Raw genomic sequence first — 23,202 nt, 5'->3', positions numbered from 1 at the left:
AAGTTAATTCTAGGCATCTTGGGGTCAACCAATAAACTTGCTTTGAATCAAAAATTAAAATTATTAAAAAACTTCGTCTGAAACTGCTGCCAACAGAGGGTCTTGGTGAGGCCTTGTGAGGCAGGCAGCATCCTGGGGAGACAACCTCTACAGGATCTATTTCCCCACCCCCTTGAATCTGGGTCAGCCTAGTTGGCTTGCTTGATGGACACATGCAGTGGAACGGATGCACCCGGAATTCCAAGACCAGGTCAGGAGCCCCTGTGGCTTCTGCCTGGGCATCCAGGATGCTCGCCATGGGCCCCAGCGGGAAGCCCAAGCCGCAGGGAGGCACCTGAGGGGTCAAAGTCCTCACTGGAGCCCCCACCCCCCGCATCTGGTATCATCTGAAAAAGGGGGATCCAGAGGAGCTCAGACTTGAAAACAGAAATCTCTCCAGGGGCCCAGGCCAGGGAGAGCAGCCTGAATGTGATTCAGTATTACCCTTTGATGGAGAATAAAAGGGGAAGTGGTAGAAAATACCGCCAGTCTTTCTTGGCAGGTGGAATCTTCTGCTTTGTTGTGTGATGTAGGAACCAAGGCTGGCCTGCCCTGAGGGGGGTCTGCCCTGCTGGACTGGGAGCAGCCTCGGTAAACACTTGCTGAAGGGGACTGGCAGAGGGAAGGATGAGTTTCTTCCAGCTTCTGCTCTGACAGGGCCTCAGTCGCCCAACCTGCACTTTGTCTCCCCATCCGCATGTGTCCTGGTGACTGGGGTTCTCTGTCCCAGCGTTAGAATCCTCCCTCAGAGCCTGCTATGATGGGGGACACAGGGGTGGCTGGGCTGGTCAGCCCAAGACCAGCTAGCTCCACAGCACCCCAGGGAGACGAGATGAGGGGTGGGACTCTGGCTCCCCCACCCCTCTGGATCTCCTAATGAAGTGGTCTCACCCCAATCCCAGCAGCTCCCACGGTTCCACCATCTGAGACAATCTGACTTACAATAGTGACTTTATTTTTAACATATTTAATTACAGACATAAAATAGCTGGGGAATGGGGTGAGCCCCAGCCTAGCCCCGCCCTGGGGCTGCCAGGAGTGGGGGTGCAGGTGAGGCCTCCCTGATGACCCTCCTTCAGGGGGTCTTCCTATGGCGGGGCCCTATTGCTTTAGCAGGGGAGGAGCCATGCAAACAAGGGGGGGCGGGGAAGCCTCTGAGCCCCGCCCCACCAGCAGCTGGCCTCCCTCCAGAATGCCCAGTCGGTGCCCCACCCTCAGCCTCTCCCACCTCCTTCTTTGTCCAGGGAGCAGACTGTCTGGCCAGCCCCCACCCCCTCTGCAAACCTAAAGGGGAATAAATACAAATTTTACAAAGTAAAAGGGGGTCCAACGTTGCCCTGGGCCGGGCCTGGGGTCGGATGGGGAGCGGGGCCCTGCCACGCGGGCCTCACATCATCCCTAACTGCAGCAGCGTACTGGCGTAGGCCATGGGCTTGACGTCGGGATGAGGCTGCGAAACGAGAGGCACCAGGTCAGGCAGACAGGAGTGCGCTGGCTCGGGGGAGCAGGGTCTTCTGAGCACCAGGTGCAGAAACCAGCCCCACTTCTGAGAGCTGTGTCCCCCACTCCTCTTGACCAGCCTCTTCCTCCAAGGCCGGGGAAAACAGGGGACATGGGGAGGGGATGGGGGACGGGGGGATGGAGGGGGTGACTCACCACTGCTGTGAACTGGTGGAACTGGGGCCGCAGGTCAGAGCCCCGGAGGTGGATGTAAGCGGCTTTGTTCCCCATCTGGTCGCTGCAGGGACAAGGGTAGAGTAGTGAGTAGGGGTCAGGCAGGGGCGGGGTGGGGCGAAGAGGAGGAGAACCCGGGAGCAGGAGGGGGAGGAGCCCCAGGCAGAGAGGCTCACTGAGGAAGAGAATCCAGGTGGAAGAGGGGCCCAGGCAGAAGGAGCAGGGATGAGTGAAGACAGCCATGTGGGAGCGGGGGGGGGAAGGCAGGAGAGGCCCAGGAAGCAGGGGCCCTCCTGGTGGGATGGGTACAGGCAGCCCCACAAAGGCAGGACTCTTGCCAAACCCTGGTCTCTCATCTGACCTCGCCCTGGCTCTAACCAACAGGAAGCACAGGAGACAGAGGAACATGGTGACCTGGGGATGGAATCAGCCTCGTCCAGAGCACAAGAGACTCCAGTTTCTTCAACCAAAACAAGATGGAGGGAAAGAGGGACAGGAAACTTGAAGATAAGGAGAATGAAAACATGCCCCTTGTTTGAGTCTGACTTGGAAGAAATCAACCAAAAAGACATGAGAGACAGGGGAAATGGAACTCTGGCTGGGTTTGGGGTATCACTTTTGAAGGTATGACAGTGGTTATGTATAGAAAGGAAGACACACTGGGGCATCAGTGGACAGAAGGGATGATGCCTGGGGTTTGCTTTAAAACAGCCCGGGGTGGGGGTCGTTAGAGACACAGGGCTGGTAACTGTTGAACCTGGGTGATGGGTATGTGGGTGTTTGTTTTACTAATTTATCTACTCTTCTGTATCTTTGGAATTTTCTATCATAAAAAGTTAAAAAAAGAAAAACAACCAGTGGGCCAGGAAGAGAGGCCCAGATGGGCGGGGGAGGTGGGGATGTACCAGTAGTTGGGGGCAGAGAAGACGGTGACGCAGCGGCCACTGTGTGCCACCTCATAGCCCTCGGCCTTGACCTCATGGCTGCGGATGATGTAGTCCAGGTGGTTCTCCTCCAGGAAGGCCTTGGTGACATCGGGCCCGAACTGGCAGCTCACGCCCCGCTTGCTGACTGAGCGCCCGTTCTAGGGAGAGAGGGAGCTCAGGGTGCCTGCTGCTCCCTAACCCCGCCCCCTCCACCCCACCCCACCTGCCAGCCACGCCCCCAGGCAGACTGACCTGTGGCTGTGGGTCCGACCAGAGCAGGTCACACATGGGACCTGGAGGGGAGCAGAGGGGAACGTCAGGGACCACTCATCTCCCTGGACACGTGCTCACAGGTCACCTACTAGGCTGCCCCACAGCACACCCTGGGTGAGGACTGGGCAGGGGAGGGGACATCCACGGTGGAGCGGCACGGGGCACATGAGATGGGATGCTGAGCTGGCCATAGGCCTCCCTGCTGCCCTCCCCTCCAGAACCCATGTGATCCATTATAGTCTCGAAGGTGGAGGGAAATCTTATCCTCGCAATTCAGACCAGGGACTTCTCTTGCTCCCGCTGCCCTAGGAACAAAGACCAAGCTTCTCATCCACACTCGTGAGGCTCAGCAGGGTCTGGCCTCACCCACCCCTTTAAAGCATGCCCCCGCTCTGCCCCCGCGCTGGCCTGGCTGCTCTCCTGCCGGGTCAGCTCTCACATGCTGTCCCCAGAGAGGCCCTCCCACCGCTCCTGAACCCACCACCCTATCCACACCCTCTTCCCACAGCCGTGTGCGAAACACTGCAACCTGTCCCCATCATACCACTCCAGAGACTCATAAATGAATGACTGACTGCTGGGGACACTCATGCTCCCTGGCCAGCGTGGCCCCTGAGGGAGGTACACTGACCCAAGTTATAGGTGAGGAAACTGAGGCTCAGCCTGGCTGTCCCTTGCCAAGGCCACAAAGCCTGTCCGGGGCAGGGCTGGGGTCACAGCTCAGAACGGGGAACCAGGGCTGCTCCTCTCCACAGGAGACCCCGAGGCCCTGGGACTGCGGAACTGTCACCGACCCGCCCTGGTCACCTGAATCTGGGGGCTGCCGATTCCGCTCAATCTTCCTGATGTCGTCCAGGGTGACGCCGTCTTCACTGAACAAGCCCCCGTGCATGATCTAGGGTCGAGGTGGGGCAGCAGTGTGAGGGGAGGGGCCGGCCCCACCCCTGCCCTCCACTGGCTTCACCAGCACTCCCACCCATGAGTGGCGGCGGGGCAGGCAGGGGAGCCTTCCTCACCAGCACTTTGCCATTGATGCACTGGGCCAGTGGGAGCCACTCAAACACCTCACTGAAGAGCTCATACATCTGGGCTGTGTACTTGGCCTTCACCTCACCCTCGAAGCCATAGATCTGATTCATGTTGTCCGTCTCATGGTTGCCTGGCCGACAGCAGAAAGAAGGGAAACCTCAACCCCTGCCTCCTGGGTGCCCTCGGGCTCAGACCCGGGCGGGGTGGACTGCCCGGAGGCCCCAAGCCAAAGACACTCATGCAGCAGCTCGCTGATCCCTTCTAGAAACCAACCAGACACTGTTCTCAGTCCCCCTTCTAGAGGGGTGAACAGGCTGAGAAGATGCCCAGGCATGGGGCCATAAGACCCAGACTGTGCTGGTCACCGTGGAGTGGCTGAGGCTGGGGTTCAGCCCTGGCCCCAACCCCAAGGGACTAAGTGGCACATCTCTTGCCCCTGAGAGCCTCAGGCTCCTTCTTAAAGGACCTGCCAGAAATTTCAGGCTGGAAGGACCAAGGAGGGGGAGGTCTGTACAGAAAAGGGGCCCCTGCAGAGCGCCTATGGGCCGGCCTCCCGCCATGCTTCTTTCCCCACACGCAACCTTCCCCTTCCCTCCCAGGGCTTGGGGGAGGCAGGGCAGCTGCTGGGCCCCCCATCTGCTAAGTCCGGACTGTCTGACTACTCAGCCAGCGCCAGCCCTCTGCCGCCGCCTACAATGAGGCCTGAGAGCAGGTGCTCATCTCACATCTGCCACGTGCCAAGTCTGCTGTGAGAACTCCCTGGACCTGGCTGTGAACCTGGCCAGTGTCAGCACTCATGCCCCTGGGAACCCCTGACCCAGCCCACTGCCCTCACTCCCTCCTGGGTCTCCTCCTGCTCATCCCCCCACCCCCTAGCGGGCAGGCCCTCCCCCAGTGGCCATGCTCCCCAGTGAGCTCACCCTGCCTGATACCCCATGTCTGCTGAGGACCCCACAATTTACAGCCCAGACATCTCCTCTTAGTCTCACAACCACATCCAGGGCCAATCTCCCCATCTTCCAGGCTACACCCTGCTTTCCCATCCCCTCTTGTGTCAGTGGCAGCCCCAGCCCTCCAGATGCTCCTGCCAAAACCATGGAGCACCCAGCTCTGGCCCCTTCTTTCTCTCACACCAGTATCTAGCCCACTGGCAAATGCTCTGGGTGCTACTTTGCAAAGAGAGCCCCAATCTAACCACTGTCCCTACCCAGGTCCAGCCAGCAACAGTTTCCCTGCTCCCACTCTCAGCCCTTGGTCTGTTTCCCATCCAGAGGCCGTGTTAACGTCGGTCAGCCCCTGCCCCTCCTCTGCTCAGAGCCCTCCCATGACCAAAGTCCTCAGCAGGGCCCATGGGGCCCCATCAACATATGATGCCACTGTACAGTGCACAACCTGCCTGACCTGATAGGGCAACCCTGTGTGCAATCTCAGTGAAGGCACAAAATAAACACAGCTGCAACCCCTACCCCTGCTTTACAGATAAGACATTGGAGGCTCACAGAGAAGAACGTGAGCGCCCTGCCTATGCTGTCCCCAGACCCTGCCACCTTCCGGCTCACCTCGAAGTAGGTGAAAGTAATCTGGGTAAAGGAGTTTAAAGCCGAAAAGGGTGAGGATCACTTCTACGGAGAAGGAGCCACGGTCCACGAAGTCACCATTAAATATCTGCCCTGCTAAGGAAAACAAGATGAGGGGAGAGGGGTGCCTCTCTGCATCCTGTCAGCAGGGCTCCGGGCATCTAGGCTTTCGTCTCTGCTCTCTGTGTGGGTCTGGCCCAGTAGCCTGGCCTCTCTGAGCCTCAGCAGGATGGTACTAATGTCCTCAACCTCGTCTGTTTCTCAGGGAATCTGACAGTGGAGGAAGAGATCCCAGGTGGTCAGCCGGCTTCAGCTCCCCGCCAAGTACAGGCCCAAAGCCACAGGGGAAATGGGACCCGGGCGCTCCCACTGGTCACTGCACAGGCCCGGAGGCCCCTCAATGATCACATCAGCAAAAACTTATACAGCCTGGATCGTGGGCTACTGAGCACCTCCACGTATTAACGCATCACTCCTCTCAGTAGCCAGACAAGGTAGGCCCATTTCACGATGACTGATCCTCATTTTACAAATGAGCCTGAAGAGCTGAGAGGTGAAGTCGCCTGCCACAGTCACAGCTAGAGAGGGAAGCCAGGTGCGGGCAGCGCCGGGTGCTGCACGTATGTGCTCCTGTATCGTGCACATCCAGCCCCATTTAAGTCGAGGAGAAGCCGGCGCTTAGACACAGGGGCCACCCGCCCTGGCCTGTCTGACCCCGCAGCACAAGGCCACCAGCAGCTCCACCTGGTCTCGGTGGCTAAGCAAGTGCTCAGGCGTCTCCATTTACAGGTTCACGCCTTTTTCTCAGGCTGGGGTTCCTCTCCCTCCTGTACCCCAAACCCGGGAAGAGGGGCAGGGGAGGGGCTTGCTCTGCCGAGAGGAAGGATACGTAGGGGTTGGTGTCCGAGGGTAAACCGTTGAGCTCAAATATGTTGAGGAGGTCATAGAACTGGCCATGGGTGTCCCCGCACACTGTAATCTTCTCTGTCTGGAAGAAAAGAGGCCACCGGAGAGGGAGGGGCCCAGAGAGAGATGTGGGGAGGGGGTAGAAGTGAGGGGAGGGGTAAGAGGTCACAGCAGACCGAGAAGAACCATGCGAAAGACACAGGCAGGGGACACAGAAATGAAGAGGGGCAGGGAAGGACAGCCAAGAGAGACACAGGGTGGGGGAGGAGGGGAGACGTCAGGGAGAGAGAGAGAGGCAGACCAAGCCAGGGGGGTCCATGAGTTTCTGAGCTCCGTGGCCCCTTCCCAGCCAGGGAGCCACCCACCCCCCGGCCCATCCACACACCGCCCCCCGGCGCGCACCTCTTTGATTGTGGTCTCCACGAGTGTGCTCAGCTTAGAGAGGACCTCTTTGACCTGTACCAGGATCTGGAAGGCAGGGCAGGCTGTGAGTGGGGCCGGCTGCCCACCCTGGCCCCAGAGAGACTGGACTTGCCAGGAGGCGCTGGGGACGGGCGGGGAGAGGAGGGGAATGGGCAGGGGAGGCCTGGCCAAGCAGGTGCTGGCCGGGAACAGAGGTGGCTCCACAGCTGTGACCCGAGTGGCCTACGTGGCATTTAAACATCAGGATTATTTCATGTGAAAACCTAGATTCTTGGTTTCTCTTCAAACAATCAGCATCACAAAGAAATACACAATGGATGAACCCAGAAGTGGACCATTTTATACAACAACTGGCTTGGAAACGTCTATGTGTCAATGTCACAAAAGAGCCTCCCCCAAAGGCATGAGACTGTTCTAGATGAAAAGAGGTAAAAAGGCCGGTCATGTGCAGTAACTGATCCTTCAGTGGATTCCGGATTTTTAAAAAACAGCTGAAAAGAATGGTTTTGGGAAAATTAAAATATCTGTCTGGAAATGTAGATAGAATTAGTTCCTACAGATTGAAGATGACCTTGACAATGTCATGTATATCTGACAATGTTTGCTGATTCATCAACAGCCTTGTGGACTGTCTGCATTAGTCAGTATTATCACATCAATGCTAAATTCATAAGATGGGACGACTGAACTGTAGTCACGCAGAATTTCCTGTTTTTAAGAGATAACAGGTTATGATGCGACTTATTCTCAAATGGTTCAAACAAAAAGAAAGAAAAAAGTGTTTGTGTATACACATACGCATATATATAGAAGGATAGAATAAATGTCAACATGTTAACAACTGGTGAATCTAGGGGGTATGGATGTAATTCACTGTACTGTTCTTTTGACTTTTCTGCAGGTTTGACAATTTTCAAAATAAAAAGTTGGGAAAAGACTGTTTAAAAAAAAAGGTAGGAGATATCTACTTCCAGTCAGAATGTGGAAAGTTATAAAAGACCGTTGCTCTTGCCCTAAGGATGAGAACAAGCCTACAAAACAAAACCAAAAGACCAAAACCAAAACAAACAAAATCCTGAAACATCTGAGAGCCAAGGATGCAAATAAACCTAAATTAATCAAACTGCAAAGTGCAGTGACGCTGACAAGCCCCTCCCTGGGAGAAAGAGACTATGACCACGTTCCTCCGGGCAGCACAGGAGGACAAGATCCGCCAAGGCCAATGAGGGGAAGCGGGCAAAACCCTCATGCCTGTGTGGGCCGCTGTGGCAGACAGGGCCCCAGGGAGCCCGGCGCAGAAGGCCTCTGCCCTCGCCTGCCGATCCTCACATGGCCACACAGGAGAGGTGCAAGGCGGCGTGGTGGAGAGAGGCCTCCGAAGCACAAAAGTAGGGGCAAGACTGGAGAGCAGAGGACTCCCCAGAAACCCCCAAATCTGGCGGTGGGGCTTTCATACAGTTCTCCAAAAGCTGAAGACTTTACAGCGTAAAGACACCCCTGGATTTGCCAGAGTCCTGATTCCACCCTGAAAACATCTGAAGCCAGTGGTGAACTAAGTCCAACAAGAGCTGCCCCTAAACTACAGATGAGGTAGACACTGCCCCTCACACAAGCAGCCCAACAGAACTGGGTCCTGCATTATCTGCAGAAAAGTTTTATTTGTCTCGGCCACTACTGTTCTTTTACACAAAATGTCTGGCATTCAATAAAAAATTATAAGACACGATGAGCAGACAACGGAAGCAAACCCAGAGATGACCCAGATGGTGGAATATCCAGACAGAGACTTTAAAATAACTATGAAAAATGTGTGAAAGGATCTAGCAGAAAAGGTAAATGACATGCATGAACATATGGGGCAGAGAGATGAAAGCTATTAAAAAAAATAACCCAATGGAAATGCCAGGAATAAAGACTCCATCTGCGCGGTGCCGGCGCACCACCAGCTCAGCAAGTGTCCACCACCATTCCCACCCAGCTCCTCGTGTGGCCCTTTGTAGCGGGGTCCAGGCACAGCGAGCGCGGCGATGCGATCCCGGGTGTGCAGACCTGACGGGGGCGTTACCTGGTAGGCGCACTTCCGGTGCAATTTCTTCTGGTCCTTATACCACTGCATGAGCTCCTTCATGAAGGTGATTGTCACTTTGCCGTCCTCAAGCTTGGGCCCACTGTACTCGTCCTCGATGGCTGGTGTGTGAATGGGGAGAGGGGGCGAGAGTCAGTGGCCACGGCCACTGTGACGGTGGGAAGTTGGGCCTGGTTCCCAGGCACGGGGCAGACACGGCTCTGGACACACAGGTTGAGAGAGGGGCGGAGTGAGAGATTCTACTCCCCGGCCAGTCCTCTCTAGGCCCACTCCTTCCGTTCAGGTCAGCTCAGAGGCCGTCTCCCTGACCTCCCCAGGTATCGTGTCCTGCTCCCTCCTGCACCCCGTCTCCCAGGCCTGACGAGATAGCACTTAACACTGCTGACTGACTAGTTAATCCCTCCTCCTCACAACACCACCTGATCCACCAGGGCAGGGGCCGTCTTGTTCCCAGCTGTACCCCCAGTGCCTAGAATAGTGTCTGGGACCCAGCAGGTGCCCAGTAATCATCTGTGGAATGAATGACAGAATCATCTGAGCGCCTAGAGGACCTCCGGACAGATCAGACCCAGGAGGCCCGTGACGGGTGGGTGCTCCTGTGGGGCGCAGCATGGGTACTACGGCAGGGGAGCTCACCCCAACCTGGGACCTCCACCCCAACTCTGGACTGTGGGGTCCCCAGGAGGGCAGGCAGAGGAGCAACAGACAGCGTGTGGGGACAAGGACCAGAGGCTGCCCCCCAAGCCCCGCCCCCTGCCCCTCCCTGGTATGCACAGGGAATGGAGGGCCCAGGCAAGGACATGGAATGTTCTGGGCAGCATGGCAGGCACTCAGGCCCTACTCACTCATGCTCTCGATGTCGAGTGAGTCCACGACAGAGCGCTTGTGCTCGTCGCCTGCGATGGCACGCTCAAAGGCCTTCTGCTTCACGATCTTGTTGCACTCCTGGTACTTCATCTTGGCGTCCTTGTCGTGGGGCTTCACCTTCACCACCTGGGCACATGGGCGGGAGGGAGGACAGGAGGGAAGGAAACAGGCATCAAGGCTCAGGCCGCGGTGGGGGGCAGAGTAGCCATCAGGAGGCGGGGACACCGCTGCTGCCCTCGGCTGGCCCGGCCCCGGGCTCCATGAACTGGAACCGCGCACCAGGGCCGCGGTGCACGAGGGCTGCAAGCCTGGACCTGCTTCACCTCCCGGCCTGTTTCTGCCTCCCTGAACTGGGCCTAACAGAGATGCCCACGGGGGCGGGGGTTTGTGTGTCAACAAGTTAACTCACACAGATGCGCTTATAAACCTCAGCTCTGACTACTGTTAAAATAAAACCACCCACTGGAGGGTCAGGCCCAGCTTCATGTCCTCCTTGGAACCAGGGCGGGCAGGCTTGAGAGCAGATGGTGGGCCGATCCAGTCATGATTATCAGCCCAGACTCATGTGAAGACCCAACGACTTGCTGGATAACCCAGACTCCCTGAGCCTCAGTTTCCTCAGCTTGAGGACAGGGGAGACGACAGGTTCCGCCAACAGGGCTGTTGGGGACAATAAGTAATGGACGTGGGGACTGGAGGGCAGCCCGGACTGGCAGGCAGCAGCTGGCACTGAAGGTGACACATGCCCTGTTCAACCTTGGGCTCTGGGGAGACCCACAATAAATGAGTTCTCTCAGTTTTCCCTTCTGAAGGGAGGTGGAGACTGGGGGGTCACAGACCCAGGTCACTTGGGTTCAAATCTCACCTCCACCAACCATCAGCTGAGTACCCTTGGGTAAGTGAGCTTGCCTGTGTGACTCAGTTTCCTCCTCTGCAAGGTGGAGGTGACAGAGTACCCACCTCGGAGGGGGGCTGGGAGGACCACGAGTGAGGAAGCATGTGCAGTGGTCAGGTAATAGTAAGCCACGGAAGTGTAGGCTACTCTTTGTGGCCCCTCTCACGGGCTGCTGTGCTGACTAAATGAAATCGTATGCAAAGAGCACGGGACACGTAGCTTTGGGACACACTTAGTTCTCAGTAAAAGCAGCCTGTCCTCTCCCCTCTCCCTATCTTCTATCCCACTTCCTACAAAACTCTGATCTTCCAAGCTAAGGAGCAGCCAAGGCTGGATTCAGATCCCGGCTCTGCCACTAACTTGCTGTATGACCTTGGGAAAGTGAGTTCACCCCTCTGAGCCTGGGTTTAGTTATCTGTAACTGTTATTGTAATTATCAGTGGACCCTACCCGACCAGCCTACCCTGCTGGCCTCCCTGGGAGTGGGCCCCCACAGCTCCTGTGCCAGGGGGCAGAATGGCGGGTGCCAGGGCTGACCCTCAAGGGCAGGGATGCCCCCTGGTGGAATGCCTGGCAGGGTGAGTCAGAAGCCTAGGCAAGGGGACTCACTGGCTCCTTAGGTCAGTGTGGCTCACCCCCTGGGAATGGGTGTGCAGACCAGGTTGGGGGGCAAGGACCTGGTTCGGGCAGGCTCAGGCTAGGGCATCCTGCCAGGCGGCTCCACCTGGGGTAGGGGTGCGGTATAAGGCTTGGGAGAAAGGCAGCACCAGACATTGCCTGGAGTCCTTTCCGACACAGAGAGGTTATGAGTCCACACCCCAGGATAAAGTCCAAAGTACCACTTGGCCTGGCCCATGAGAGCCCGCCCACCCCTTCACTTTCTCTGTTTGCCCAGCACTCACAGCCAGACCAAACACAAAGTCCCCACATGTGCCGGCTCCCTCTCACCTCAAGCCCTTGTACAGGCAGCCCCCCGGGCCCAGAACACCTCACTCCTACCTCCAACTCCTTTCTAGCTCCTCCTCCTTCTCCTCTTCCTCCTCCTCCTCCTCCAGGTCTCAGCTCCACCAACCCCTCTCCAAGGAACAACCCTCCCCCAACCCTCAGGCTGGGTCAGGCACCACCTCTGGGCTCCCACAAGGCCCTGGGCTCCCCAGCCCCAGCCCTGAGCATGGCTGGAGCCGGGTCCTAGCAGGGTGGACAGATTGGACGGATGCGCCACTAAGCACTTCCTCTGAGCCCGGGCCCTGCTCTCAGGGAGCCCACGGGCTGGGCTGCTGGATGGAGGCCAACACTGATAACGCAGCAGGAAAAGTAACAGCAGCAGCAACAAGAGCCCGCAGCTCAGTCTTCAAACACTTACTATATGCCTGTGTAAGCAATTAACTTGCTAGTTGACCCTCAAAGCAGCTCTATGTGGTGTTATCACAATCTACATTTGACAGATAAGGAAACTAAGGCCCAGAGAGGTGAAGCCACTGACCCAAGAGACGAGGACTCAAGTTCTCCCCCTGCTTAAGATCCTGACTCTCACCACACACGCTGGGACTGCTCCCACCTCCCCGCTGCCACCACTCCCACAGCACCCTCACACCCTCCAGGAACATACTGTGGGCAGTGGTGCCAGTGCAGGCTCTGGGGCCAGGCCTTCCAGGGCAGGCAGCCCCACCTCTCCAGCATCCCTCAGCCTTCAGCAAGTGGGGAGGATGCCAGCGCCCGTGGGGAGGGTTGGTGTGCGAATTTAACGTCAGGCCCACCACAGGGCCTAGCAGCGGGCCAGTGCCTGTCCCAGGGCCTGTGGCTGCCGCTGCTACTGTGATCAGCCACCTGGATGGGAAAGGGGAAGTGGCCCTGCCAGGCTCTCGCTCCTGGGGAAGGTCCTCTGCTCCAGACTGGAGGGGCCTGGGGGCTCCTTCAGGAGCTGAGGCCTCCTGGGTTAGAACTAATGCTAACTTTCCTTTAAAAAGTGGGATCTGGACTGTATCCCTGTCAGTGTCCTGACTGATATTAAAGTAGCGATGCCAGGTAGTCACTGGGGGAAACTGGGAGAGTAGGATCTCTGTATTACTTCTGGTAACTATGTGTGAAGCTACAATTCTTTCAAAATAAAAAGCTGCTCTAAAAAACTGGTATATTCAGCTGGGAGTATTCACAGGCAATAACTACAATGGCTCAAACTGAGGAAACGGTAATACAGGCTCCTAATTCCCACATGAAGCCACACGTGTGTGTGGGAATGGGGAACTTTCTGGATTTCAGAAAGATGATCCAGTGCACACACTCTGGGTTATGACACCCCCAGCAGAGTGGCACCTGGTAATCACATACCCTCCTGTTTCTGCAGCAAAACCTCCAGTCACACCACCTGGAAGCGATCAAGACCCTCAACAGCCTCCCGTTAATGAGTTCAGGTCAGATTTTGCCACCAAACAAACTGCCTGAACTTAGTACCGACTGTTTCTCAGAATGGCTTGGGTTTAGAACTGAGGGTAGGGTCTGCAGACCAGGTGCAAAAGCTAGACCCCTCGCCGAGTGCTCCTGACCTCAGGGGACCCACATGACAATGTGTGGTGGGCCATTATGATTATTCACAATGTAGAGGTGATGACACTCGGCCCAGAGCGGCTGTGCCTGCCTGAGGCACACAGACAGCTGAGGAGAGCCTCCAGTGAACCCATTTAGGGGAAGGCATCCCAACATTCCTTTTATAATAAAACAGACAGGAGCACACTGCCTGAGCAAGGATTACGCCAAGAGATTCTGCCCGTTGCAAATGTCCAGTGGTCAGGACCCTGACTCTGGAACCAGGCTGTCATTTCCTGGCTGTGGGACCCTGGGGGGTGACCTACTCCCTGGGCCTTGGATTTCTCATCTGTAAACCAGGGATAACAACAGTCCCCACTGCGCAGGGTTGTCGTGGAGAGCCCATGAGTTGTTACAACTGCACCCGGCCCAGGGCGGGCGCTGCCTTGGGTGTCGGCACGACCACTCCTGTCACTTTCACGTATCCACACCTTAGGTATACTGGCGCTTGTACAGGCTTGCAAGTCAAAATGTATTTCTAACTGACTGCACTGGACTATGCTGTAAGAAGAAACCCAAATGCAAACCGTATTACAAACCAAACCCAAAAAATCCCAGGGAGGGGTGGGGAGTGCAGAAGGGGCCCCCACATCCAGCCTGGGCCCACGTGACCACCTGTGTCCCAACCAGACAGGAAAGAATACAGCTGGCATCTTCCGCAAAGAGGACCCAATAAGGGGGCGGGGAATCCTGGAGCCAGGGTCCCTCTGAAAGGATGAACTTGGAGCTGAGGCAGGTTGGTGGGGGGATTCAACATGGACCCGCAGAGAGGGGAGACCAGCTCCTGTGGAGGGTCCGAGGCTTGGCCCTGGAGGGAGAGCAGAAGGGAGACACTCCGAGCTCGCCACCCCCTAACAAGGTCTGGTGTCCGCACACAGCCCTCCCTGTGGGCCTCAAGCTTGGCCCCAGACACCCCCAGGAGAAATCACACTCAGTACCGAGGAGGCCCTACTCTAAACACATTGCTCTCGATGAATCGTCACAGGGACACTGAGGCAGGCTCTGCTATTCTGCTTTCACAGATGAGGACACTGAGGCCGGAGACCCAAAGCCCTCAGCTCAGAGCAGGGCATCCTGATGGTGGAACGGCAGGGGGCCTTCAGTCCCAGCACAGGTGACCTTCAGAACTTTTAACCATGACTCACAGTAAAAACAATATATTTTATCACACCCAATACACATCTGTGTTCACATAAGCAAAAAACATTCGTTCACAAATATATACATACTTTCTCCAAACAACGAACCATTGTTTTCTTCTCTGGTTTACTTGACGAACACAGAAGTGCTGGTCTCAAACCATTACACTGACTCCACGGCCCAGTAACAGTTACAAGCGTGGACTCCGGGTTCAAGTTACAGTTCAGCCACTTTTCTGCTGGGCAACCTTGGAGGGGGGACTTGCTCTCTCACAACAGAGCTAGACTCACGGTGAGAGTGCACATGAGGAAACTGAGGCTGAGACAGGAAAGGCTTTCACCTGAGGGCTCTGGCTGCTGAGACACAGAGCCCTGAGCTCATCTGTTTAACCAAGGTCATGTCTTGATTCCATCTCCAAGGATGCCATGGTCTCAGAGGGGGCCTGGGTATGTCCTCTGTGAAACTCCAGCATGTCACAAGATAGCTCTGGATGGGGAGCCACCCCAGGGCCCAGCCCCTCTGCCCTGTACCCACAGAGCCCAATGAAACATGTCAGAAAGAACAGCCCTGCGGGGGAGTAGGTGGCCTAGGCAGGCAAGGGTCTCAGACTCACGCGTGGACTCCCCAGTGCTGCTGGCAGAGCCCCCATCAGGAAATGGGCCATGACCCGGCTCTCCATGGCATCCACAAGGCCTGGGATAAAGCTCAGATGTGGTATGTCCACCAGGTGGCTGGAACTGACCACGTCAGTCGGCCTCATGGTCCCAGTCTAGGCCAGAGCTGTGAGAAAACCCCCGTTCCTTACCCTGGGAAAAGACTCCCCTGCAGCCCTGGGAGTGGGAAAGACCCTGCCGCAGGCCTGTGCTGGGGGCTCCTCTCATCTTCTGCCCCCTCCTGTCTCCTCCAGGCACCCCCCGACCCCTGCAGAAAAGCCCTGCCCCCATCCAACCCCGACTGCCCCTCTGGGTTACTCATTACTGAGCCTTCCAGCCCCAATGACCTTGACTCACACCACTTTGCCAGAGCCCCACAGTTGCCCAGGAGGTGGCCACTCCTCTTGTCACCATTCTCCAAATGAGGACACCAAGAGACAAAGGAGAGGCCCGGTGGGGAGTGGCTCAGGAGCCCAAAACTGTAAGGACTCTGCTGTGTTGCTCTTGCCCCCATCCCCTGGGGGATCACCCCAGCCCCCTCGCCTACTCTGCCCCTGTCTCTAACTTATCTCCTCCTCCAGGACTCTGGCCTCACCCTGACACAGGGGTCCTCTGGCCCAGGGCTTGGCTCAAGCCTGCACTTGGCCGGAAAGCCGCCCTCCTCTCCAGGCCAGCGGCAGCCCCAGCAGTCTGACCTGGCTCTCTCCCGCTGCAGCCTGTGGCTCCCAGCATCCCTGCTGCCCCACCCTATACAACAGAGCTGCTTAGAGCGTTTGATGAATGAGATGAAAGAAAGGAGTGAGGGTGTATACGTGTACGTGAGGGGCAGAAAAATAATTCATTTAACAAACACTAAGCCCCTTCAGGGTGCCAAGGACCATCCTAGTGAGTAGAACAAACAAGACCCCTCCTCTCAGGAGCTCCTCTCTAGAGTGGGAGAGATGGGGGCAGGAGAGCTGGGCTGTCACTTGCCTGCTGCATATTGCTGGGCAGGTGACTTAAACCCTCTGGGCCTCAGTCTCCTCATCTGCACAATGGGTGTGATCACATTTACCGTCTTGCAGGGCTGCCGTGTGAGACCCTCAGCCAGCTGACAAGAAAGGCATAGAGCAGGCCTGGCAGGAAGTCCTCACCACGGTCGCTATCATCAGAGCAACTATGGCGACCAGAGTGGCAAATGAGCAAGCGAGCTGGCAAACTTGCCATCCCGAGGTCCCCTCTTTCATCACCTCATGCAAATACCCCCATTTGCTGTCCTTCTACAGCATACTGCCCTATTCCCTTTTCTCCCTGCAATGATTCTGTTTACCCTTCCAGTGACATGGGTGTGTTTTTTGCCTTCCTCCAAATGATAAGCTGTACCAGAGAAAGGACTGTGGCTCTAGTTCATCAACAGTAACAACAAGAATATTGGTAAGTTAATTAGTGCAGAACACTGACCACGTGCCAAGCGCTATTCTAAATGCTTGAAAAGCAGTAAGTCGTTTATCCTTTGCAGCAACCCTTAGAGGCAGGCCTTACAGGTCTCCCATTTCACAGATGCGAGAGAGGCACAGAGAAGTCAGGTAATTTGTCCAGGGTCACCAGGCAGGGATGGCTGAGCTGGGAGGTGAACCCAGGCAGCCTGCCGCAGGCTGCAGGGCCTCGCAAGCATTTGCTGGATGAGTGAGTGGTGAGTAAACGTGTGAACGGCCTCCTCACAACTTCCCCAACCTGCCCCATCCGGCCCTCGGCACCCACCCGGCAAGGGTGCTGGGAGCTGGCCCACCCCCGAGGCCCGGCTCACCGTCTCGTAGTCGCGCAGGGCAGCCCGGAACTTGCCCAGCGCCATGTTGCTGGCGGCCCGGCGGTAGTAGCCCTTGATGTATTTCTTGTCGATCTCGATGGCCCGCGTGGCATCAGCCAGCGCATAGCCGTAGCACTCCGTGCGCAGGTAGGCCAGGCTGCGGTTGCCATAGTAGATGGCATTGCTGGGGTTCAGCTCGATGGCCTGGCTGTAGAACTTGATGGCGTTCTCGTAGTCCTTGGCTGTGAAGATAGAGGAGGAGGAAGAGGCAGCATGAGGCCGGGATGCCAAGGCCCAGCAAGAATAGGCCCTGGGCTGGGTACTGGTCTAGTCTCCTCATTTATAGATGGGGAAAGTGAGTCCATAGCTGAGCTCAGAAACATCCCTTCAGCCTGCCCCCTTCCCTGCCCTGACTGTTCCAGCCTAGCCCAGGTCTCATCTCAGCCCTAAATCCCTAGGTCCCCCAATCACTTCCATACTCCCACCCACCCACCCATCACCCCTGAAGGAGCCAAGCTGGGCAGTACTTCCGGCAGGACTGCAGGATGGTCTTATCTAATGTTCCCCATGGCCAAGGGAGGATTCGTTACTGAGTGCCAGACCTGAGATGTGAACCAGCAAATGCGAGTCTGCCCCGAGCCCCTTGGTTGTCCAGCTCCCCCAAAGCAAGTAAACAAGCCCAAAAGGGGGGTCTAGTAGAATAGGAAGTGGGGAAAGAAAAGGAACTACCTGAGTCTCAAAAGGGGGAAGTATCTGTAGAGACTCAAAGGAAATATCAAAGCAGACTAGAAGAGCATTCCCGGCAGAAGGAAGAGCAGGTGCAAAGGCCAGGCGTGGGGGCAGGGGCAGTGAGAAAGCATTATGTTCTAGGATCAGCGAGAGGGTGGTATGGCTGGGGCAGAGTGAGCTGGGGGAGTGTGGGAGATGAGGGCAGGGAGGCTGGCAGGACAGGATCCCAAAGACCACAGCCACAGCAGGGGGTGGGCATTGATGTTTTAAGTGTGGAGTGACAGCATTCGACATCTGGCTAAGGGGAAAAGGTCCATTTTATTTGAAATGAGCCAGAGAGGTCTTGTTCAGGTTCAAACACTCGGTCTGTACCTGCAGAGCTGTCTTGGAGCCCTCCCATGTGGCCACCCAACAGGCAGGAGACGAAGCGAGGTGTTCCCGAGCTAGGGAACCACGATGTGCCAGGTGCTGTGTGGGGCTCTTGGTACATGAGACCCTGCACTGAACCCTCACAGCAACCCTGAGAATGACTGCATTAGCCCCATTTTCAAGATGAGGGAACTGAGGCTCTAAGAGGGAACCTCTGTCACGTGGCAAGTGATGGACAGGGATTCTGAGCCAGGCCAAGACCCAAGTCCTCCCAACCCCATCCTCTACACCAGGGGGCCCCTGGGTGGGAGCTTGGCAGAAGGGCAGACACAGACACAGGGGCAGGTAGCCTGGGCCCAACCCCTGGTTCCACGCTCTGGGCTAAAGTTTCAGACAGTCCTTCTCCTGACACTCCGCCTACAATGAGAATTCCTCCCCTAACTCCCACTATACTTTTCTCCAGTCACCTGATAAACCATGACTTTCTTTTGTTTTGTTTGCTAATAACCCATCTTCCCAATTTGAACCTAAGCTCCGTAAGGGCAGGGGCCTGTCTATCTTACTTCTCCGAACCCTTGCCCTGTCTGAGGATGCGGCAGCCCTGCTCTCCTGGGGCTCACAGTCCAGCTGGGGTGGGGGCAGGTGACACAACACACACAGATCCGCCCCGGACAGGGATGCCCTGGAGCGTTTACAGCCGGGGCAGCCCAGAGGGGATCCCGGACCTGAGACCTGGAGGAGGAGAAAGAGTGAGTCACGTGAAAAGAATGGAAGAAGAGGGTTCCAGGCTCCATGAATAGTTCTGGAAGGAAGGAAGGAAGCAAAGAGAGAAAGAGATGGATACACCAACACCTGAGAAAGGAGAAGCCAGGTGCTGGGAGATGGCCAGGATACTATAACAAAGATTCCTTCTGCAGGCTAACGTCTGGCAATCTTTCAAATGGCTCAGATGTCCCCTCCTTCAGAAAGGCGTCCTTGACACTCAGGCTGGGTCAGGTACCTCTCTGGGCTGCCCCAGCCCCTGGATAGTAACTGTTCGGTGATGGTGATGGGTGTGTCCTCCAGGACGGTGAGCCCCAGAGGGCAGGCCCAGGACTTCTCAGAAACAAGCAAAGGCAGAACCAGGCAGCCCAAGTCTGACCAACCCTCCCTGGAATGCGAACACCTTCGAGGACTCCTTCCAGCCTCCTGGCTGTGTTCCAGAGGCCAGCTGGCCAGTGCTCTTGCCGGGGGAGGTGTTACTTGAGTGGCCCTCTGGCATGGGGTCGGAAGTCTGGTGTCTTTGAGCCTGACATCTGACCTTGGGCAGACAGCCTCCCTCCTCTGAACCTTGGCTTGCTCACCTGACATGCAGGACTCACAATCAGCCCCGCCTCATGGGGTGGTTGTTAGGGTTAAATGAACTCATGTATGAAATGTAGCTATGGCAGAAAAAGCAATCAGCAGATGCTTGTAAAAGAAGTGAATAAATGACTAAATGAAGGGAAGAGTACAGAGCAGAGGAAATGGGTGGGGCCGGTACTTCCTACCCAATGACACCAGATCCCAGCCCTACATGCTTTTCAAATATGTGCACATTTAATCCTCAAGGTAGTCCCCATTTTAGAGAGGAGGAAATTGAGGCACAGAGAGGTCAAGGTGTGCCCAGGGGTCACACAGCAGGTGAGAAAGAAACAAGATTTGAAACCAGGCAGCCTGAGCTCTTAACCATGTCTATAAACTCTTAGACCCCGAGGCCTCCCTGGGGGTTAAAGAGAATCCCTCTCATTTTACAGGAGAGGGTGGGGGCCAATGAGGCCCAGAGAGAGGAGAAGAGAGCTGAACAACTTCGGGCACCAGGCTCTGCCACCCCAGGGCCTCTGGAACGGGCCCGAGCTCACAGGCATGATCCAGGCATATGGCAGGGGCAGGTTGGGGGGTCCTCTGAATCCATGGGGCCCCTCTTCTCCCACCAGGGCCAGGATGGCTCCAGGTAAGGCTCTGGGTAAGGACTCTGAACGTGGGAGCTGAGCACGTGGAGAGGAAGGGGGATATCCGGGCTCTGCTGCTCACACACTCTGACCTTGGGCTAGCGGTTTCACTTCTCTGAGCCTCAGCTTCCTCTATAAAGCAAACAGGGCTGCTCCTACTACCTCCCAGTGCCTGGGGGAGGATTAAACAAAGTGCTGTACCTGGCCACCACAGGGGCTCAATTAAGGCGAGCTGTAATTATTCTTTTTATTGCCATCCCCTCAGCCCTGGAGACTGGGGCTCTGTGCCTGCCTCTGCCTGCCACACGGCAAGGGGCCTGGACCAGAAGGGGCGTTCCCCTCCGTTCCAGCTCAATGCCAAGACCTCTGGCTATCTGCCCAGGCTCAGGGCTCATATGAGCCTTGATCCCAGGTCCTGAGATGGGGGGGGGGGGCGCAAGGAGCCCCTCCCAATGCCTTACTGTTTCCCAGAATTCCCCTCGCATACTTGCTGCTGCTCTCGATGCTCATTTCATGAACAGCTCCCCCTTTCAGGTGTCCAGACTGGGTCCTGTCCTGGACACCTCCTGATCCTTCAACCCCCAAAGCCAGCAGCCACCATGTTCTGTCACATCAGCCTTCCTAGACATCTCTCAGATCTATTCTTTCACTTCCATCCCAAGAGTCCCTCCCTGCCCTGGTCTGGCCTTCCTCTGCTCCTGCCCAGGTTCCTACCCCAGCCTCCTTAGGGGCCTCCCAGCCTCCAGTTCTGCCCCTCCAGAGGGGTCTTTCTAAAACACAAACCTGACCCTGTCCTTTCCCCACTCAGAACCATCCACAGCTGCCCAGAGAGCTCAAGCGGGAAGCTCAGGCTCCTCGCTGCAGCCTCACCATAAACTCCTCTCCTCTAACACTCCAGCCCCACTCACTTCCTCGGTGCCAAGCTCTGCTCACCTTTGGGCCTTTGCCATCCTGTTCTTTCTGCCTGGAGTTCCCTCCTCCCGCTCTCCAGGCGGCAGCTGTCATTCTCCCTCTGAAACGTTTCTTGAGTCAGTTTCCGAGGTGGACAGCAGCTCCACCTCCCACCTGTCCATCATTCTTCTCCCCTCCCTGGTCTCCAGCCTTGCCCTTGTGTCCAATCACTGCGAGGCAGCTAGGGAATCTTCAAATGCTCATCAGACCATGCTGCTCCTCTCTTAAAAACTTCCATGGCTTCCTACCACCCTCAGGATGACTTCCACACTCCCTGACCTGCCTGTAGGGCTCGACCTCCAGCGTCGTCTCTTACCAGTCCCACCTCCTCCTCGCTGCTCCAGCCTGACCAAACTTTCCTACTCTTTCCACATGTCTGCTCCCAACAGAGGCCAACTTCCCACTAAGGCTCTAGATCCCTTCTACATCCAACTCTTCTCCAGGGCTCTGCTGCTGTTCAGTCTCCTCTCTCTCCTGCAGGATCAATTCTCTCTATTGGACCATACGCTTGGTCTCCTCCATCCTTAAAAAACAAAGAAGACCCCACCTGATTTCTCTACTCCCCCTTAGAATCAAACTATTAGAAATCTTGTCAACTTATGCTGTCTCCACTCCCTCGTTTCCCATTTACTCTTCGGCGCCCTCTGAAGCACCTCTCTGGCTACCACCTGCATCATTCCCTAGAAATTGCTCTGGTCAAGGTTACACTATTTTGTGGAGCCAAATCAATGGTCAATGCTCGGTGCTTGCCTTGGCAGCATCTAACCTAAGGCACAGCTCCTCCTTTTAGAAGCAGTCTTCTCTCAGCTTTCCAGACACCTTTCCTGATTTTCCTTTCACTTCACTGACCGCTCCTACTCAGCCTCTTCTGTTTCAAACATTAGAATTCCATGAGGTTCCGTCTTAGGCCCTTTCTCTTCCTGGGTGACCTCATCCATTCTCAGGGCATTCTAGTCCATCCAGAAGCCGATCATGTCCAAATACCTCTCCTCAGAGTTCTAGACTGGCCCGTCTATCTACTTAATGTCTTCTCTTGGACAGTCGAGTCAAAGCCAAACTAGTCTTTGCAATGACTTTGAAACCCTAAATGACCTGGCCCCCATCCTAAACTCATCTTGTATCAGTCTCCCCGCTAATTCATTAAAATTCCAGCCAAGTCGGCCAGTCTCCTTTCATTTTCTACCTCAGGGCCTTTGCACATGCAGCTCCACCCACCTGGGACACTCTTTCCAATTCTCCTTCTCAACTTAAATGCCTTCTTCTCAGTAAGGTCTTCCCTGAACATCCTCTCTAAAACAGCTTTCAACTCTTACTCCCTACTTCACACCCTATTGGGGTTTTTTCAAAGGACACATCCCAGCTTATTAATATTTTATTATTTACTTGTGCATTGTCTCAAAGAAAGATCTCCTGCTGAAGTACAAGCTATAAAAGGATAGAGCCACATTTGTCTCATCCCCTGCTGTATCCCCAAAGTCTAGCACAGTCCTTAGCACCTAGCACGTGCTCAATAAACGTACTGAATAAACGGGTTGAATGAATGAATGAATGGGTGCCCCCACATCTTTACTTTCCCAAGAACCTAAGTCATACCATTCTTGGGACTGCATCACCTCTACTCCCAGAGCCTGCTCCTAATGTAACCCCGAACCTCCTACTTCTTTGCCCTCCCATCTAATGATCTATCTCCCATTCCCACGATTCCCTACTCTATGGGGAGTCTTCCCCCACCCCCACTTGGTGTCTCTCCACTGGGGTCTCCCCACTTAGCGCCATCACTCCGCCCCATGTCACTACTTGGTAGCGCCCTCTTCAGGTCTCACGTTTGGTAGTGCCCACGTTACCGTCCCCCTTCCGCTTCACACTTGGTAGCGCCCTCCTCAGTCTCCCCACTTAGTAGCACCCGCTCGGTACGCCACTTCTAGGTACCACCCCTTCTCTCAGAAGCCCCCTCTGTCGCCCCTTGGTAGCGCCATCCTCGGCCTCCCCACGCCTGGTCACTTGGTAGTGCCTGCCCCGCGCCCAGGCTGCCGCTCCGCGTTGCCATGGTTCCGCGCGGGCCCGGCACCCCTTGACCTGGGCCGCTCTCCACCCTCCCTTGCTCCCTCCAGGGCGGGCGCACCTTTGAAGTAGTCGTTGGCCTGCGTCTTGAGCTCCTCTGCCCGCTTCAGAGCGCCATCAGCCGGGGGCTCGTCCCGGGGGGGCTCAGCACACTCAGCCCGCTCGCCCTCCGCCATCGCCATGCCGCAAAGCGACCCCCACCCTGGCAACCGCCGCCAGCGGCACCCGGCCGAATCGTCGCGAAGGAGTGCCGAGTAGCCGCTGC

The 23,202-nt window shown here is 56.1% G+C and overlaps 1 protein-coding gene and 1 long non-coding RNA gene across 2 annotated transcripts in view; one reads left to right on the top strand and one right to left on the bottom strand.

Moving 5' to 3' along the window:
• LOC135318429 (uncharacterized) overlaps window positions 1-2,523 on the top strand; it is a 13,470-nt gene extending 10,947 nt beyond the window's left edge. The window contains exon 2 of the long non-coding RNA XR_004138997.2: window positions 2,098-2,523. This is a non-coding gene — a long non-coding RNA (uncharacterized LOC135318429). The remainder of the gene's footprint in view (window positions 1-2,097) is intronic.
• On the bottom strand, window positions 974-23,202 carry PPP5C (protein phosphatase 5 catalytic subunit). The gene is made up of 13 exons (XM_031458930.2): window positions 22,999-23,202; window positions 16,858-17,099; window positions 9,779-9,926; window positions 8,913-9,034; window positions 6,827-6,892; window positions 6,408-6,506; window positions 5,501-5,606; window positions 3,929-4,071; window positions 3,720-3,807; window positions 2,892-2,932; window positions 2,619-2,797; window positions 1,696-1,777; window positions 974-1,489 (listed from the first exon to the last, which is right to left on the bottom strand). The coding sequence occupies exons 1-13, from the start codon at window positions 23,117-23,119 to the stop codon at window positions 1,427-1,429; spliced, it is 1,500 nt and encodes a 499-aa protein (XP_031314790.1). The 5' UTR covers window positions 23,120-23,202; the 3' UTR covers window positions 974-1,426.

The sequence above is a fragment of the Camelus dromedarius genome, chromosome 9, assembly GCF_036321535.1.
Source record: "Camelus dromedarius isolate mCamDro1 chromosome 9, mCamDro1.pat, whole genome shotgun sequence".
NCBI lineage: Eukaryota > Metazoa > Chordata > Mammalia > Artiodactyla > Camelidae > Camelus > Camelus dromedarius.
This window is presented reverse-complemented; position numbering and strand designations above follow the sequence as displayed.

Bases quoted from the DNA above. Each gene is read 5' to 3' on its own strand.
- PPP5C (XM_031458930.2), bottom strand. From the start codon at position 23,119: ATGGCGATGGCGGAGGGCGAGCGGGCTGAGTGTGCTGAGCCCCCCCGG. The intron at 9,927-16,857 runs GTGAGCCGGGCC...CCATGTGCCCAG, and splicing joins CCCTGCGCGACTACGAGACG to GTGGTGAAGGTGAAGCCCCA. The intron at 3,808-3,928 runs GTGAGGAAGGCT...CCTCGACCCTAG, and splicing joins GCATCAATGGCAAAGTGCTG to ATCATGCACGGGGGCTTGTT.